The 17516-nt window shown below is 59.8% G+C and overlaps 1 protein-coding gene across 1 annotated transcript; it reads right to left on the bottom strand.

Annotated features, from left to right (window-relative positions):
- Nucleotides 1-6: 6 nt before the first annotated feature.
- LOC111593624 (probable E3 ubiquitin-protein ligase HERC2) lies at nt 7-17313 on the bottom strand. Its single transcript, XM_030223552.1, has 14 exons — nt 14690-17313; nt 14052-14617; nt 13435-13992; nt 12347-13371; nt 12125-12284; nt 10240-12059; nt 9810-10183; nt 8681-9743; nt 5340-8587; nt 3637-5258; nt 1670-3594; nt 1123-1606; nt 881-1057; nt 7-815 (listed from the first exon to the last, which is right to left on the bottom strand). The coding sequence occupies exons 1-14, from the start codon at nt 16656-16658 to the stop codon at nt 663-665; spliced, it is 15144 nt and encodes a 5047-aa protein (XP_030079412.1). The 5' UTR covers nt 16659-17313; the 3' UTR covers nt 7-662.
- Nucleotides 17314-17516: the final 203 nt, after the last annotated feature.

The following is a 17516-nucleotide window of genomic DNA, read 5'->3' as shown; positions in this document are numbered from 1 at the left end:
TTTTGTTTTTTTTTTTTTTTTTTTTTTTGGATTTTTGCTGAAAACACAACTAGAATTGATCATCATTAGCATATTATCGTTTATCATTACCGTTATAGCATTTATCATTATCAATAATCAATATTTATAATTCATATCAATATCTTATCAACTGCATGCAGGCGCAGGCAGTTCCTGCCAACTGTAAGCTATGTAAGCATAATTATGTATATGTATATTTATAGATTCATGGTGTGCTCATACAACATATATATGAGTATGTGTGTTTGGACTTTTTTTAACTAACATTTATGCAATATGGAAATAACATTTAACGTTTGCTTATTTTGCTTTTTGGTTTCGTGTGTCGCATCGGCTCATCTACAGTTTCCACTGGAAGCTTTCCAGTATTTTACTCTTCCAATATCGTGCTTTCTTTTTTACTCTCTCTCCCAAGCTGTATTTGTTTGTGTGAGTGTGTGTACGTAGGTGTGTCTTTGACTATCGGCTGCAGTATGTGCAAATTGCTAAGCAGTTGATCGACTAATCGATTAATCAGCTAAACAGCTAATCTAATGCGTTTGAAGTGCGTTGCGTTTATAGTATGTTAAGCAGCAGGAGCAGCAGTTTTTTCTTTCTTTATAATTTCAATGTACGATAAATTGTTGTTATCGATAGTGCGTTTAGCCATCGTGACTGGCAACGGACTCCAGATCACTGTTGTCCTCGCTACCAGTTGCCTCGGTGGGTTCGCCCATGGCCACGCGTGCATACTCATCGGTATCGATGCTCTTGCAGAAATGTATCGCATATTTCAGCTTCTCCAGCAGCACAGCCTAGAGGAGACGTGGGGGAAGGGCTTAGGCAACATTTCTTGGGACGATTTCGCTAGCGAGCTTACCTTGCAGGAGTAGCGCGGCATCTTGAGCAGGAAGAAGCAGGTATAGCTTTCGGGCAGAAAATGATCGGGCGGATTCTTTTCGAGCACCTGCAGCACAAAGTCTCGTCCACGAAAATCGGCTATGGTGCGCGGCAGTCGGGTTCTGCCCCAAACAAAGCGCAGAAACAGGGAACGCTCCTAAATAAACAATTTTAGATAAGAATTTAACAACTGAACCACATTCGCATTTATATTTGGCTCACCTGGTTGGTAAACTCCTCCATGACATCCCAGAACCAGCCGACCAGCGCAGAGCTGGGATCGAATCCCTTGTAGGTAGCCACCGACTTGAGCAGCCCCAACGGTATGTCCGGTGAGCCGCAGACCATGGCCTGCAGCTCGGCGGCCGAGAAGAGGGAGAGCAGCGGCACAGGTATTACCTTGGACATGCCATCCCGCACCGCTTTCACCTGCTCGTCGAACTCGTGCAGTCGAAAGCCGAGCGCGAGACGCACATATTCCGCACGATTTCTGGGCGAGATGTGCGTGTAACGCGTGGACAGCGGCACCTCGTGTCCGCGCGCCGACGATGTCGAAAAGGGCAGCTCCAGCGTATTGAACAGCTTAGCGTCGTCGTCCATGTTGCGTATGCAGAGCAGCCCGGCTACGTAGTCGCGATCCACCTCGGTGAGATCGGTGGGGCGCAGTGGCTCGCCCGTTAGCTGACGCCATACGGGTTCCGCCAAGCTGAAGGAAGGCAAAGATTGGTTCAATACAAAATTCATTTGGTTAAATTCAAAATTCATTTACTTGAGACTCAGCGGCGAGCCGGTGCGCACGGCTATGCCCATGAGCACGCCCAGGAAGCGAAACATGTTCATCTGCAGCACGGACGTTAGGGTTGGATCCAGCAGGAAGCAGTCCCGATTGGCACCCGCCTCGCCACGGCCATTCGGTGTGCTGATGAGCAGTGGAACGCTGCCGTTCTGCAGCTCGTCGCACATCTCAGCGATGGATTCGCTGTAGCCACCGCCGCAGTCGTCCACGCTCTCGCCGACAAACTTGACCTTCCAGACGCGATGGGGCAGGGCGAGCGCCTCCTGGGTGAGCAACGGCAGCTTCTGCACCATCTGGCCAAAGACGCTCTTCATGCCATCGATGCCAGCCAATCCATTGCAGCGACTACGCGAACGCTTCACCTGGATGCGATTCAGTTCGATGACGGGTCCATGCTGCTTGTCCCGCACCATGGTCGTCTGGATGACTTTGCGGAAGGCGGCTTCCTTGATGTTGTAGACGAGCACATCCTTCAGGGCGCCCAAACTCAGGTCGCCCGCAATGGGCAGCATGGCCAGGCAGGGGCACAGCAGCTCCGAGAAGTGGTGCAGCAGGATGAGCCGTGCGTGCAGCGCCTCCGGCGCTAGATCACGCACCAAGTCATACTCGAGCGGTGGATTGGGCAGCGGACGCAGTCGCTCACTCAACTGCGATGTGGACAGGGCCAAGGTGTGAGCCGATCCACACGTGACCTTCACAATGTGCTTGCCCTGGAGAGCTGCGACAAGTCGTGGCCGCTGTATGGCCGTCACGGTGCCATCGCCGAGTTGGCCTTCATCATTGTCGCCCCAGGTGAAGACCTCGCCGGTATCGCTGCAGGCGACGCAGTGCAGCGAGCCGGTGGCAATCGAGATGATCTTCTTGCCCTGCAGAGCGGCCACTTTCTTGGGCCGACGCACATGATCCACCGATCCATGGCCAAGCCGATGGAAATCGCCCTTGCCCCAGGTGTAGACGGCGCCGGATTTGGTGAGCGCCACGGAGAACTGTGAGCCGCACTCCACCTTGACGACGCCCAGGCCGGCGAGACTTTCGATCTTGTAGGGCAGCTTGCAGCCATCGCTGCCGCCGCGTCCCAGCTTGCCATAGTCGCCATCGCCCCAGCTCCACACATTGTCGTCGTCCGTGATGCACAGCGTCTGGGCATCGCCCGAGCCGCAGGCAATGTCAATGGCACGATAGCCCAACAGGGCCTCCACCAGTTTGGGTCGCAGCTGATCCTCGGAGTCGCCGTGTCCCAGACGACCATAGCGACCCTTGCCCCAGGTCAGGACGTGGCCACTTGCCGTTATGGCCGCCGAGTGGGCGCTGCCACAGGCAATGTCCGCCACGCTCATGCCATTGAGATGCTCGAGCAGTTTGGGTCGATCGTAGCTCATGCGATTGCCATGTCCCAGCTTGCCGTCCTCGCCCTCGCCCCAGGCGTAAACCTCGCCATCCGTAGTCAGGGCAAGGCAGTGCTTGCCGCCCGAATTGACGGCCACCTTCTTGACGAAGACGTGCTGCAGGGAGCCCAGCAGCGTGGGTATGGCCCACGAGTCGCTGCCGCCGACACCCAGACGTCCGCCGGAGCCGTAGCCCGTGGCGAACAGCTTGCCATCGGGCGTGACGGCAAACAGGGATTGCTCGCCGCCAGCTAGCTGCACCGGGCGCAGCAGGCTGAGTGCCTCGCAGGGCGTGGGCGTCTTGATTCTGCTACCCTCCAGGCCGCCGAGCTGTCCGCGATGATTGTGTCCCCAGCCGTAAATGGTGCTGGCGCCGCCCCAGCTCAGTGCCCAATCGTCTGGCCGGCGGTTGAGCCACTGCAGCAGCTGTGCATCGTGTGGTGCCTGGAATAGTGTGTGATCCTCGTGCAGCAGCAGCTGCAACGGCTGCAGTTGCTCCAGCAGCAGCAGCTCCTGCTGCGCCGACTGCTGCGCCAGCATCTGCATCTGCTGCACCTGCTGCTGCTGCTGCTGCTGTTGGTCTGTGGCGGATGCATTGCTCACCGTGCTGGAGGACAGCGACGTGGTCGAGTTGATCAGCGAGGCGCCCGGCGACTGACAGCTGCCAGCTGCAGCGGGCGCCGGTGCCGGCAGCATCTCGGCAAACTTCTTGCGCACCTCCAAGCAGAACTGGCGCGGCAGCTCCGTGCGTCTGATCAGGGATTGGGCCACACGCACGGCAATGCAATAGCGCTTGAACCACGCCCACTTGTGCAGATCTCCCGAGGCATTTGAGCTCAAGCTGCTGCTGCTGCCGCCGACAGCGCCCGCGCCGACGCCGCCAGCTCCGGCGCATGCTGCAGTGGTGCTGCTGCCGTTGCCGCCGGTGCCGCTGGTGGGCAGCGCAGCGTCCAGCTGCATGTCGCAGGCGAGCGCCGCCAGCGTCTTGAAGTAATCCGAATGCATCAAGTGAATGCCTCCGCGCACCTGCGGCTCCTCGTACTCATACTGACGCAGTAGCTCCGGTATCAGTGGCAGCAATATGGCAGCCAGGGCGGGCTCGTGCGGCTTGGGCGCCTGCTCCAGTAGCAGCACCGCGTGCAGCTTCTTCAGCGCCCAGATGCGTTGGGCAGTGCTCAAGGCGCCCAATTGGGCGCAGGCAGCCAGCGCCGCGGCCAGCCGCAGCAGCACCTGGGGCTGGCGTGGTGCGAGCCGTGCATCGAGCAGCGCCATCACCAGGGCCATCGATGGCTGCGACAATACGGCACGATCCGAGCCGCTCTCGCCCAGCGTTGCAGCCGGCATTATGGCGTGCACCCAGAAGCGCCAGCCCCAGCCGTTCACCGAGCTGTCCGAGCAGAATTTCCAGCGCAGCTCATCGCCCGGCACCCGAATCTCCGGCGCCCAATGGGCGAATTCACGGCCGGAGCGCATGGCCAACATGCGACCAGCCGCATCCATGATCACCAGCGGATCGTTGCGCTTCTCCGTGCTGCACTGGCTATCGAATTCGAGGCGCAACATCTCTGCGCCCGGTATACGGACCGTGCCGCTCACATTCATGTTGTCCACGTAGGGATGGCTGCTCTCCTGCATCACCGGCTTGGGCAGCTTGCCGAGGCAGTGGCGCGACGTGCACAGATCCTCCAGCTCTGTGATGCACGTCTCCAGCAGCATGGCCGCAATGCCCGCATTGCTGCTCAGCGAGATCAGGGTCTCGGCTATGGTCTGGGCAGTGCTGGGTGGGCCACAGCGTCCGCACACGGCCAGCTTGAGCAGCTCGACGAGACTCTTCGCCTCCGGCTCCTGCAGCAGTGCACCGAAATCATCCAGGCCATGATTGTGACTGAATTGGGCCAGCATCTCCTCCTGCTGCGTCATCGTGGCGGCCATCACGGACATCGCGCTGGCTGACATCCGCGAGTGGGAGCCAGCCGACATGCCCGACATGGACAGTGAGCCGGTCAAGCTCTGGAACGCGCTCAGTCCAGAGCTCAGCACGGCCGCCGGCTGTGGCATCTCCTCTGGACTGTGCTGCTGCTGTTGCTCCACATCGCTGGCATCCGCTGGTGCTTCGCCTCCGCCCTGAGCAATGGTTGCTGCTCCTGCGGCGGCGGCGGCAGCAGCTGCTGCTGCTGCTGCTGCTGCTGTCGTTGCTGCTGCTCCGCTTCCAGCTCCGGCTGCCGTATTCAGCTGCTCCTCCAGTTCGATGTGTGCGCCGGCGTGCCTGGCTGCCGACTCCTTGTAGTTGACCTTGCTGTGGCTGGTCAGTGCGGCGACAATGAGCTGCCTCGCCTGCAAGATGCTCATTGCACGCAGCACATGTCCCAGTGCCGCCTGGCGGGCCGCTGGCGTTTCCAGTGCCAAGCTCTCGCTGAGGCTGGCCAGAGCTGAGCCGGAGCAGGAGCCGGAGCCGGTGCCGGTAGAGGAGCACGAAGCAGCTGCAGCGGCTGCTGCTGCTGCCGCTGCTGCAGCCGAGGTGCTCGGCCTCACGTCCGGCTTGCCAGCCACATCCGGCGTGGTGTGCGTGTGCTGCTGTGTCTCCGCCTCGTAGATGCCCAGGCTGCTGCCGCCGAGTGGGTCACGCGTGCTGCCAAATGGCACCGGGCCGCGTTTCTCCTCGTCCAAGCTGGCGTTTGGCAGGCCCCAGGCCATGGAGTGGGAGCTGCCGCATGCCACACGATTCACAATCACCGCATCCAGGCCAATCACCAAGGCGGGCTTCTTGTTCACAAACGTATTCCCGCTGCCCTGCTGGCCATGATCGTTGTCGCCCCAGGCGTAGACCTGGCCGGCGTCCGTTACGGCGAGACAGTGGAGCGCGCCCACGGCCACGTGTATGACTCGATGTCCACGGAGTCCGGCAATGGGCTGAGGCTTGCGGACATGCTGATCACCGCCATGGCCGAGCCGATAGTAGTCGCCCTTGCCCCAGGTCCAGACCTCGCCGGCACGCGTCAGAGCCAAACTGAACTGGGCGCCGCACTCGATCTGGACAACTCCGATGCCGGACAGACGTTCGATTTCGTGCGGCGTCGAGGAGCCTTCGCTGCCGCCGCGTCCCAACTTGCCAAAGTCGCCGTCGCCCCAGCTGAAGACGGCGCCATCCTCGGTCAATGCCAGCGTCTGGGCGTCGCGACTGCCGCAGGCCACTTGGATGACCCGACGTCCGCTTAGTGCAGCCACCAGCTTGGGCTTCAACTGGGTGGCATTGTCGCCGTGGCCCAGTCGTCCGTATTCGCCCAGGCCCCAGGTATAGAGCTCGCCCTGGCTGCTAATGGCCGCCGAATGGGATGAGCCGCAAGCGATGTCGCGTATCTTCTTGGCGCGCAGCGACTCCAGCAGCCGGGGCTTGTCCAGCGTGGTGCGATTGCCATGTCCCAGCTTGCCATCCTCGCCCTCGCCCCAGCTAAACACTTTGCCGTCCAGCGTCAGGGCGAGCGCATGTTTGCCGCCCGAATGAACCGCTACCTTCTTCACCACGTACTGATGCAGCACGGGCAGTTGATGGGGCAGCGGCACATTGTGCGTGACGCCGAGGCCAAGGCGTCCATTGGTGCCCTCGCCGCAGGCATACACCTTGCCGTCCTGGCTGACCACGAAGAGCGATTTCGAGCCGCCAGCTATGTGTATGGGTCGAAGGCGACTTATTGTCTGCGAGAAGGTGGGCACCTTCACCTTGGAGCCCTTCAGCCCGCCCAGCTGCTCCTTGTCGTTGAGGCCCCACACCATGACCGTGCAGGGCAGCTCCTGTTCGGCATGCCCAGTCAGACTCTCGCTCGTTGGGGCGCTGGTCGAGGTAGCTGCTGCTGCAGCTGCTGCTGCTGCGGTTGCTGCTGCTGCAACGGCTGCGGCTCCAGCAGCAGCTGCCGCTCCGCCATGCGCTCCGCCATATTCACAAGCCAAGAACTGGGCATTGGCCAGCATGTGCTGAATGTCCGGCTGCTGGCGCCGTCCGACAAACTCGATGCCATGCACCTTGCACTGGATGCCATTGTTCTGGCACTGTTTGATCACGATTTCGATCCAGGGATAATACTGCGCCACCTGCTGCATGAGTAGGACTCGGCTGGCGCCGGATGCCACTGGTATCCAGGTGTATTCCTTGAGGCTATCGATGCACTCGCCCACACGCACCTCCAACAGCGACGGCATGTGCGAGTGATCCTCCGGGCTGACGCGCAGTGCCAGGCTGTGCACCAGGACACGATCGTGCAACTCCAGGCGTATCCAGTGCCGGCAGGGTCCGCTCGAGCAGCTCTGCCAGGCCAGGCCGCTGCCATCGAGCAGATGCTTGGCTGCCGTCTCGTTGGAGCTGACGCTCAGCGAGCGTATGCAACGCGACCAATCCTCAATGAGGTCCGTTTGAGGCGTCGCTGCAGTTGTTGCTGCTGCGGCTGCGGCAGCTGTGGGACTGGGCTCCACGTCGTTGATGTGACCCTGCCAGTTGGGCTGATCGGGAAACTCGACGGTCAGCTGCTTGCCCCGCATGGCGGTCACCAGTCCGTCCTCCAGCTGTGCTCGCGAGCCGCCCAGCCGCATCAGTTGCCTCACCCTGGCGCCCACAGCTATTGGCGGCGGCGGGCGTGGCAGTGGCAGCACAGGTGCCCCGGGCTGGGCCGATTCCACCAACTCGATGTGCACGAAGCACACCCAATAGGTGCTGCCATGGTTACGCCAGTCCACTTGTACGTTCAGATCGTGCAGTCCTTCGGTGTCCACAATGAGCACGGTGCCCATGTCGCCTTGTTTGATCTCCTCGAAGTCGCGACAGCAGCGCACCAACATGCCCGGGCGAACCAGGCCACGCACGTACAGCGCATAGTGATCGGCTGTGGGGAAATCCTTGCGCGTATCGAATTTCTGCACCTGCTGATCCTCGACCGTATCCGAGGATGAGGAGGTGCTGCTGGTGCCGCTGCCGCTGTTGCTGTTGCTGCTGGTGGTGCTCGTGGTGCTGCTGCTGCTGCGACTGCTGCCGTTCGCTGTCGGCTCCACGGCCTCCACATCGAGCGTATTCGCACAGACATCCGGATGCTCCAGTATCCATTGAACGATTTGCTCCGGCGTCGGCACAGCCTCCGCCTGCAGCGACAGCTGCTTGAGCGCCAGCTCCACATTGCGTCGCGTAAAGCCCATTTCCATAATCTGCTCAATGAGCTGAGCATCGCTAGCAGGCGGCGTTGCCTGACTGATCTGATCCGATTGCGCGGCCGCTGGCTGCTCCTTGGCCACGTTATACACGGCTATGCCATGGACCATGGTCGGCTGTGCTGGACTCGCTAAGACCACCGGCTGCAGCTCGTTCTCAACGTTCAGCTGCTGATGCGCCTGGCTGGCCAGCGTTTGGACGCAATTGAGCGCGGCCGTGGCCAGGTCCGTGTAGCCGTAGCACGCTTTAACCGGCGACGGCTGTGTGGCACGCAGCAGCAGGCACTGGATGAGCAGCTGCTCCGACTGTTGATTGCTGGGAACACAAAGAGAGAGAGAGAGAGAGGGGGAGGGCGGGCATCAGCTAGAGATTGACCTAATCCTGCCTAGAAATTAAATCGATCTTTACCTGATGGCAGCATTATTGCTGCTGCTGCTGCCGTTGTGGGCCTCAGTTTGCGCCGTCTGCAGCACCTGCTCGGCTTCGTTTAGCGGCTCCACCTCGGCCTCCTCGTTGCATTCGCTGCTGCTGTAGACGCTGGCCGGCGCACGCTGCTTGAGTATCTTGCGCAATGCCGCCTGATGGCGATAGAGAACTCCATTTGTGTGGAGCACTGCCAGCTGCAGTTGCTGGCTGCGCAGCAAGCGCACATCCAGCTTGCCTTCGCCGGCATTGAGCAGCTCCCAGTTGCCGGCGCTGGAGCTGGAGCTGGCACTGGCAGCGCCATAGAGCAGCACGGTCCAGGCATTGAGCAGCATCTCGTTCATGGGCAGACGCGTTAGGCTGAACACACTGTGATCCAGCTGCGGCAGCACCGTGCCCAGTGGCACCTTCACCAAGCCCTGCGCAAGATTGGCGACCGCAGGCGGTGCGCTGTAGGCCAGCAGGCAGCGTCCTTTGTGGGTGAAGCTGGCGATGATCATGTGACTGCCCTCGTGGAAGCAATGTAGACCGACACGCGGCCGCAGATCGTAGCCACCCATGGCACTCAGCACGCCCAGCACCAGGCTGTGTTCCGTGTCCAGCGGCGTCTGCGGCAGCTGCGATTCGCCCTGCAGCAGTTCGGCGGCTACGCACAGTTTCTGGGCCAGGAACGAGTTGATGACCGCATTCCAATGCGGCAGCGTGTGCAGGCGTCGCAGCAATGCCACCAGCTCCTCGGCCACGCTGCCCGAGTGCGAGGCAGTCAGCAAGACACGCGCCTTGCCACCCTCTTGCATCGGCTGCAGTGTCGCATCGCCCGGGCAATGCAGTGCGATGCGTCCGAGTGTGCCAAAGAGCTGACGCACCAGTCCGGGCATGCGCGGCTCCTGCTCCACGCCCCACGAGCTCAGTATGCACTGCAGCAGGCGCAAGCAATGCAGCTGGCGATAGACGCCACGTTCCGTGCCCGCCGGCTGTTCCAGCAGCGCGAAGTAATGCGACAGCCAGTTCGGAGCGCTCAGCTCCAGGCACAAGCGCGGGCAATCGCCTGAAAGCAACAGAAGAACAGATATAGAATACGTTCTATTCCGGATATACTCGCATCGCATCTCACCTGCTATGGCGCGTATAAAGCCAAGATTCAGCCAGTTGAGGCAGTGCACCACGTTGGCCAGCGCCGGCTTTGGATCGAGCATGGCACGAAACATGCTCGTGATGCCACGCAGCGCATATTTGTCCAGATGGGCGCCGTGCAGGCCGCTGCCCACGGCCAGGATTTGCAAGAGCTTGGCGGCGCAGTGCCTCAGGAGTTTAGTGGGATGCGATTCGCTGCTGGGCGGTGGCTCCAGTGTGCCCAGCTCTTCGCGTTCCGGTTCCGTAGGTGAGGCAACATTTAGAGCGCTGTCCGCCAGCTGCAGATCATACTGACCCTCCTTGCCCATGCGATAGGAGTTGGTGGCGCCCGTATACCATTCGACGCGCACCCACCTAACCAGGAGAAGCCTTAGAAACGGAATTCGAGCAGCGATTGCCAGTCTACTCACCCGTCCTCGCCCACCTCGCTAATGATGCGTCCTTCGCCCGGCGGATTGCCATCCTGATCGCCCCATTTCCAGTCGGAGCCGCGCACAATGCGCGTGCCGATCTTCATGAGCTTGGCCAGGTCTGGTCCGCTCAGCTGCGCCTTGCTGCACTTCTGCTTCAACACGCTGTCCTCGTACAGAACGCTCAGCTCACAGTTGTTCGACTTGGTGTTGCCCTCGCCGCCAGTTTGGGCCAGCAGACCCAGCACCGTGCCCAGCAGGCCGGAGTTGATGAGCAGCCCCAGCTCATTGGCGCCCAGCTCCTTGGCCAGCAGACCAAAGACGCTGATCAGGAAGCGAGCACGCGGCAGACGCTTGAGCAGCACATAGGTGCTCAGATTGCAGCTATCCTTGCCGCGCGCGGCGCCCTGCTGCTCCTGATTGACCAGGCGTCGCAGCTCCCGCACCGCCCAATCGAGGACGCGTGACTGGGCAAGCAGTAGCCGTGCCTTCTGATACGCGCTCACCATATTCAGCTGGCCGAGCACATGCTGCGGCGACGCTCCGCTGGCCGCCGACTTCAGATGCAGTCCCAAGTAGCCATTGAGCAGGCTGTACTGGCCGGCGTCGAGCAGGCCGTGCAGCTCGAGCAGCTGCTGCACCAGCTGCAGCCCGGCCAGACGCAGCTGAAAGCGTTGCATCTGACAGTACATGGCACGTCGCACCGTTTCCACATCACAGCTATCCTGGAGCGCAAAGTCAACAATGTCCTGCATGAGCGTCGCATCCAGCTCGATCTCCTGATGCAGCTGCCTCTCGTTCAAGCGGCGCAGCAACGACTCCTCCTCATCCAGCTGCTTCTGCTGCTTGGGCTTCTTCTCCTGCTGCTGCTGCTGCTGCTCATGTTGATCATAGATCAGCAGCTCAGTGGCAACCGTTTGCTGCTGCTGCTGCTGCTGCTGCTGTTGCTGCTGCTGTTGGATGCTGGCATTGAGCAGATCCTCGGGCTTGGCCGCCGGCTGTTGCTTGGCTGCGCGCAACTCCTGCAGCAGGCGTCGCACCAGCAGCCGAAATCGTGGCAAACGCTGCAAAATTGGCAGGCGACGTAGTCCGCGCTGCTGTGGACTGATCGCGGGACGCACCTCGTAGAGCAGAAAGCGCAGCCGCTCGAGCACGGGCGCACAGACCTCCTTGTAGCTGCGATTCAGCTGCTGCCGTGTGCGCACCACCGACCACTTCGCCTGATGCACCAATCGTATGATCTCGCCCAGCTGCTTGGGCAGCGACTGTTGTTGCTGCTGCTGCTGCTGGTGCTCGCCCAAGGGCAACGCCTCCAGGGCATTGAGCACTAGGCCACCCAGGCACTGATGTCGTAGCAGGACAGCGCTGAGCAGCCGCTCCAGCTCCTGCACCGGATGCTCGGTGGCAAACTCCTGATGCCACATCAAGTTGTGCGCCTTGCAGTAGCGTTCGGTTAGAGCCAGCCAACTGGCCACCAGCGGCTCCCCGAGTCGCGCCTCCGCCAGACCAGCAATGAAGCTGTCCACGCGATTTTGCAGCTGCGCCTTCGGCGGCGGTGGCAGCGGTGCCTCTGTCGGCGTATTGCCAGCGGTGCTGTGACTGCTGCGCGCCTCTCCCTTCTCCTCGTCAAACGGATTGCTCGGCTGCAGCATGAGCAAGCCACCGCTGAGCAGCGAAGACTTGTCCAGCTGGCGGCACTGCAGCTCCGCTGGCTGCAGGCTCGGGCCACTGCACATCAGATTGGCCACCAGCCCCAGGAGCTGAGCCAGCGCGCACTCCGAGCTGAAGTGCGTCAGGCGTGTGGCACCCGGCGTGGCAGTCTGCAAGGCGTTTTGTGTGGAGGTGAATAGAACGATTCAGTTGAGAGTTTTTTAGTTTGCCTTACCTTCTCCTCGCTGGCGCTTTGATTGGCTAGATATTTGCCCAGTTTGTGGTGCTGCAGCAGCTGTTCCATGGCGCTGCGATGCGCTGGCGTGCTGAGCTCTGCACTCAGATCTTTGCCCAGGCCCAGGTCCAGCAGAGCGCGCATGTTGTCCGATTCACAGCTATAAAGGATCGGGAAGAAGGCAAATTAAGTCAACTCGAGATGCCCACGCAGCACACTCACTTGTAGCCATTGAGATCGCAAACGTAGCCGGCTAGAATGATGCAGCGATTGCCGTCGAGCAGCAGGTTCTCCATGTCGGAGCGGCGCACGTAGTGTGTCTCTGGATCGGCGGTTGGTGGCGGTGCAGCGCCCTTGGGGCCACCGCGGCAAATGATGCCCGGCCAGCCCATGTCGTCGCCGTCGCGCAATTCGCCCTCGCCCAGGGCGCGATTCAAGCGATCGAGCACGCGCAGCAGCGGCAAACAGAGGCGTGCCCAACGCAAGCTGGCCAAGCACTGGGGACGATCACGCTTCAGCAGCACCAGACCGACGAGCAGCTCGTGCAGCAGCGCGTCCGAGATGTCCGACTGGAGCACACGATTCAGCGCGGCGCCCAACAGCTGGGCACCCAGCGTAACCAGCTCCCCAGACTCGCGACACTGCAGCGCCAGTTCCTGGGCCTGCTGCAGCGTGCTGACGCAAGCGGGTATCAGGCTGTGCAGATATTGGGAGAGCAGCGCCTCGGCGCCAGTTGTATCCTCCTCGGCGCCGGCCTGATGAATGTGCGCCAACAGCAGCCGCTGAAAGCGATGCAGCAGGCAGAGGCTGGGGCTGGTCCCAGGCTGTTGTTGTTGCTGCAGGAGCAGCTGCTGCTGCTGCTGCTGCTGATGATGGTGATGGTGATGGTGATGATGGTGGTCCTCCTCAGCGGGCTGCTGCTGCTGCTGCTGCTGCTGCTTGACGAGCAGCGTCAATGACAGACGACTCTGTGTGAGTGATGCATTGTTGCCCAGCAGCCGAGTGATCAGCTGCAGCAGCGGCAAATGTGCGCCATCCGTGCAATCTGTGGAGCAGGAGCTGCTCTCCAGTCGTATCGCATGCTGCAACGCCGTCTCCAGGCCTCCCTCAGCCATCAGCGAGCTGACCAACAGATCTGTCATGAAACGATGTCCCGCCGAGCAGGCCTGCCCCGGCTCCGAGGGCAGCAGCGCTGTGAGGGTCTGCGCACGCTCCGCTGCCGTTGGCAAAAGGACACTCCAGCCATCCTGCAATGGGCAATACAAAGAGTTCATATCATTCGGATACTTATAGAGATTACAGGTCAGTACCTGGAGAGCCTGCTGGGCGGCTATTTGGATGGTGCGCAGGACTTGGCTGCCGCCGGCGAGACTCAGAATGCGGGTCTTGAGGCTGTTGAGCAGTCGCCCGCCGCTGGCCAGGCCTACGCTGCGCGGCTCAACGCCGTTGGCGATGAGCGCCAGCAGCTGGAGACGCACCAGATTGAGGCAGGCGACAGCGATGCATTCGGACTCCTGGTTGGGCGTCTGACGATTATCCTGGCCAGTGCTGGCACTGCACATGCCCAGCAGCTGGTCGAGCAGTCGGAATGTCGGTTCTCCCAGATCAATGACAAACGGTGCACGTAGCGGCACACCCTGCCGTGTGCTCTGCGTCCAGATCAGGCTCTGAGTGGCGGTGCAGGCAATCCCGCTGGCCGGCAATGTGGGCAGGGTAACTAAAATGGGTTGCCTCAGCAGTGGCTCACTGCAAACGGAGGCTGGACAAATCTGTTGGTTATCGTTGCGACCCCAGCCAAAGATCTCGCCGCTGCTGCTCAGAGCCAAGCAATGGGCCACGCCCACGGCTACGTCCACAATCCGTTTGTGCTGCAAACGAAGGCGAATGAATAGATGAAGCTTAGCTATAGATCTAACGTCAGCCTCACCTGCAGGCTGGTTATTAATCTGGGCACACTGCAGCCCTGCACGTTGCGCTCGACCAGCTGATGTCCCAGACAGGATGCCTTGCCCCAGCTATAGAGCTGACCCTCGCAGCTGAGCGCCAGCGAGAACTGTGCGCCTGCATAGACGCGCTGCACTCGCGGCAGACAATCGATGAGCAGCGGCTGTAGACTGCTGTTGCAGCTGCCATTGCCCAGCTTGCCATAGTCGCCATCGCCCCAGGCATAGACCAGGCCCTCGTTGGTCAAGCAGAGCGTATGGGCATCGCCGCTGCCCAGTGCCACATCCACCACTTGATGGTCCTTGAGAGCCATCACCATGGCGGGCAGACATTGATCATCGGAATTGCCATGCCCCAGACGGCCATAGGTGCCACGTCCCCAGGTGTACAGATTGCCGCCCAAGGTGATGGCCGCGCTGTAGGAGCAGCCGCAGTAGACAGCCTTCACCAAGCGCACCAAGCTCTCGATTTTGGTGGGCAACTCACGGGCGTGGCAGTCGCCGTGACCCAAGCGTCGGCTATCGCCGATGCCCCACGAGTATGCGTTATCTGGAGGAAGAGAGAGAGGGGGGAGGGGGCAGATTAGACATGTGTCAGCTGCTCGACTTGGCTCCCACTTACAGTTGCTGTCCACAGCTAGAAAGTGTCGACCCTCGCAGTGGGCGGCTATGGAGATGAACGTCTCGTTGGCTATTTCGGCAAAGTCCAGCTGCTGGGGCTCCGCCTCCGGCTTGGCTATGTGCCAGTTGTATAGCTTGCCCTCCTTGCTGAGCAACAGCACCACATCCTCGCTGCATGCCACCTGCTGCAGCTGGAACTTGCAGCCAAGCAGCGCCGGCGGCGGCTGCTGTGTGGCTGCGTTTGTCCAGCTCAAGGCGGGCTCCACATTGAAGCCCTGCTGCTCCTTGGACAGCGCTGGCCAGCCCAAGGCATAGACACGTTGTTGCTCCCACATGTTCGTGGGCGTTGTTGTGGGCGTGGCTGTGGCTGCTGTACGCAGCATGCAACTGGGCAAGAGATTCGTCAGCTGCGGCATGTGCGGCTGCACCAGCCGATCCAAGTGAGAGATTATGACCACAGCGGCACGCCGCAGATCCACAATGGCGGCCGAGCTCTTGGGCAGCATGAGAAAGCGCAGAAATGTTTCGGTGGCACTGGCCAACGGCGTCGGCAGCTCCACATTGGGATTGCTGCAGCCATTGTGACTGTGGCTGCTTGGCTCGGCGCCCAGGCGCTGGTAGCGTTGCAGGATGCGCAACAGAGGAGCGCCCGATTTGCGTGGCATGTCACGATTATCGCCATTCACGTTGCCGTGTCCGTGCCCGTGTCCATGCCCATGACCATGGCCATGTCCGTTGTCGTTGTCCTTCTCCCAGAGCAGCAGCAGCAACACCACACACTCCAGCGTGGCAGCCAGCGTGCCCTTCTGCACGCCCAGCTCGAGTAGCAGGCAGAGGGCTGTGTGCCTGTCCGCTAGCGGTGCCAAGCAGCGCCCACCCATGGGATCACCCAAGGCGACCAGACGCAGAAACTTAATCGAACGCTCCATGACCTCCAGCCAGAGCGGCGACACCTGGGCGGCTGAATCGAATAGCGTCGCTTCGGGCAGCTCCTGCAGCGATTCGAGTGCCTCACTTAGCAGCTCGCTGCACATTTCCATATCCTCGCCGGAACGCCAGGCGCGACGTAAGAACGCAAAGCTAAAGTTCAGGGCAGCTCGTGTGCCGACGCGTGCCAAGCCAAGCGCTGCGTGCTCCGGCTCCAGCTGCAGCGCCCGACGTGGCTGCTCCTGCTCAGATGGAGCGGGCCCATTGCATTCCTCCGACTGCTGTTGTGTGGGTGGAGAAGGATGTGTGGACTGCTGTTGCTGCTGCTGCTGCTGCTGCTGTTGCTGCTGCTGCTGCTGCTGCTGACTTCGTTTTAGGGCCACAAAATATCGTTCATAGATGAAGAGCTGTTGGCGCAGTTGCTGCGCCGAGAGACAGTTGCCGGCAGCACGCAGCGACAGCTCATGGAGCTCAGCGATCATTGTGCGCTGGCAGTCGTGTTTGGCCAACTGATTGGGTGGCTGGCTCCACATCCAGCTGCTCAACGTTAGCTCTGTGGCATGCAGCTGCCCGGCCGTTGCTTGCTGTGCCGCTGCCGAGGTTAACTTCTTGATGGCCATGTCCGAGTCGAGCGGGCGGCAGCCGTCGCAATTGCAGGCAGAGAGTGGACCGCAGTATTCGGGCTGGCAGCAGGCACATTGCAGCGCCTGGGCGCCACAGTAATGTTTGCCATCGTCGCCCAAATAGGAGAGCTGGCCGCGGGCGTTGAGCAGCGGCGCCGTTGGCGAGGATACCAATTCGCAATCCTGAATTAGATGATTCCAGAGTATGGCGCCCTCGGCACCGTTACGCAGGCAGGCAATGAGATCGGCACGCAGCCACTTGGCGTCCAGATAGGGCAGCGGGCGCAAATAGAGATCACTGATGGGTGTGGCAACACTGGCATGGCCGCTGGAGCCGCTGGAAACATGAGCAGGCGCTTCTGAAGCAGCGCCAGCGGCAGCAGCAGAAGCTGTTCCAGCGTTGCCCAACCGATTGAACATGTTGGGAGGAGGGAGATAGCGCGCGTGTGTGCTAGAGTGGAAGGGAATGTGTGTCCTTAGTGTTTACAGCACTGGAATCCAGAAAGCGTTGCCGCTTCCAACAATAACATGGCACGTTTGTTTTTTTTTCCAAGACTTCTGTTTTTTAATTCTTCTTTTGATTGTTTACTTTTCTTGTTTTTTAACTTGTTATTTATTATTTTTCTCTAGTTTTTTCTGTTGTGGCAAGACACACGATTAGAAAAAGCAGAGTAACGGTTACTAGCTGCTGGTGCGAGGCAGCGGGCAGCGGGCAGCGGGCAGTGGTCGGCCCAGTTGCAGGCTCAGTCAATGCCGTCAGACTAACAAACACACCCACACACGAAACAGCCCTCTCACACACACAGGCAGACAAGAGACACACGCACAAATAGTGGCTTAGAATGAATCGTAGTTTTCATTTTCGTTGCCATTGTGTCTGTGCGTATGTGTGTAAAAAAAAAAACAATATGACACTTGCGCTGATTCGATGCACTTATCTCACTAATATTCTTCACATTGTTGATTTAGTCCATCAACAATTTAAGTTAGTTTATTATTCATTTCTTAAGTTAAGTGATATATATTTAATCAATTAATAGTCGCCGTTGTTCTGCTTGGTACGCGAGGCTGCCAACCTGCTCGCAAAAAAAAAAACAAAAACAATTATCGATTACCGTTGTTGCAATTTTTCGCCCAACTTATCGAGCGACACCATCTGGCAGCACTGGCAGTGTGCCTATGTTTTTTTGTTTGAAAACTGCAATTGCGGCAACGAGCAGCTTTTCAAAAACCAGGTCAAATTTTCTAAAAATAAACGCATATATGCAACTTGTCGGT

The sequence above is a fragment of the Drosophila hydei genome, unplaced genomic scaffold (genome assembly GCF_003285905.1).
Source record: "Drosophila hydei strain 15085-1641.00,03,60 unplaced genomic scaffold, DhydRS2 tig00000237-arrow-arrow-pilon, whole genome shotgun sequence".
NCBI lineage: Eukaryota > Metazoa > Arthropoda > Insecta > Diptera > Drosophilidae > Drosophila > Drosophila hydei.
This window is presented reverse-complemented; position numbering and strand designations above follow the sequence as displayed.

Coding starts and splice junctions, on each gene's coding strand:
- LOC111593624 (XM_030223552.1), bottom strand. CDS start 16,658: ATGTTCAATCGGTTGGGCAACGCTGGAACAGCTTCTGCTGCTGCCGCT. Junction 10,184..10,239: donor AGCGAGGTGGGCGAGGACGG/GTGAGTAGACTG, acceptor TCTCCTGGTTAG/GTGGGTGCGCGTCGAATGGT. Junction 1,058..1,122: donor TGGAGGAGTTTACCAACCAG/GTGAGCCAAATA, acceptor TTGTTTATTTAG/GAGCGTTCCCTGTTTCTGCG.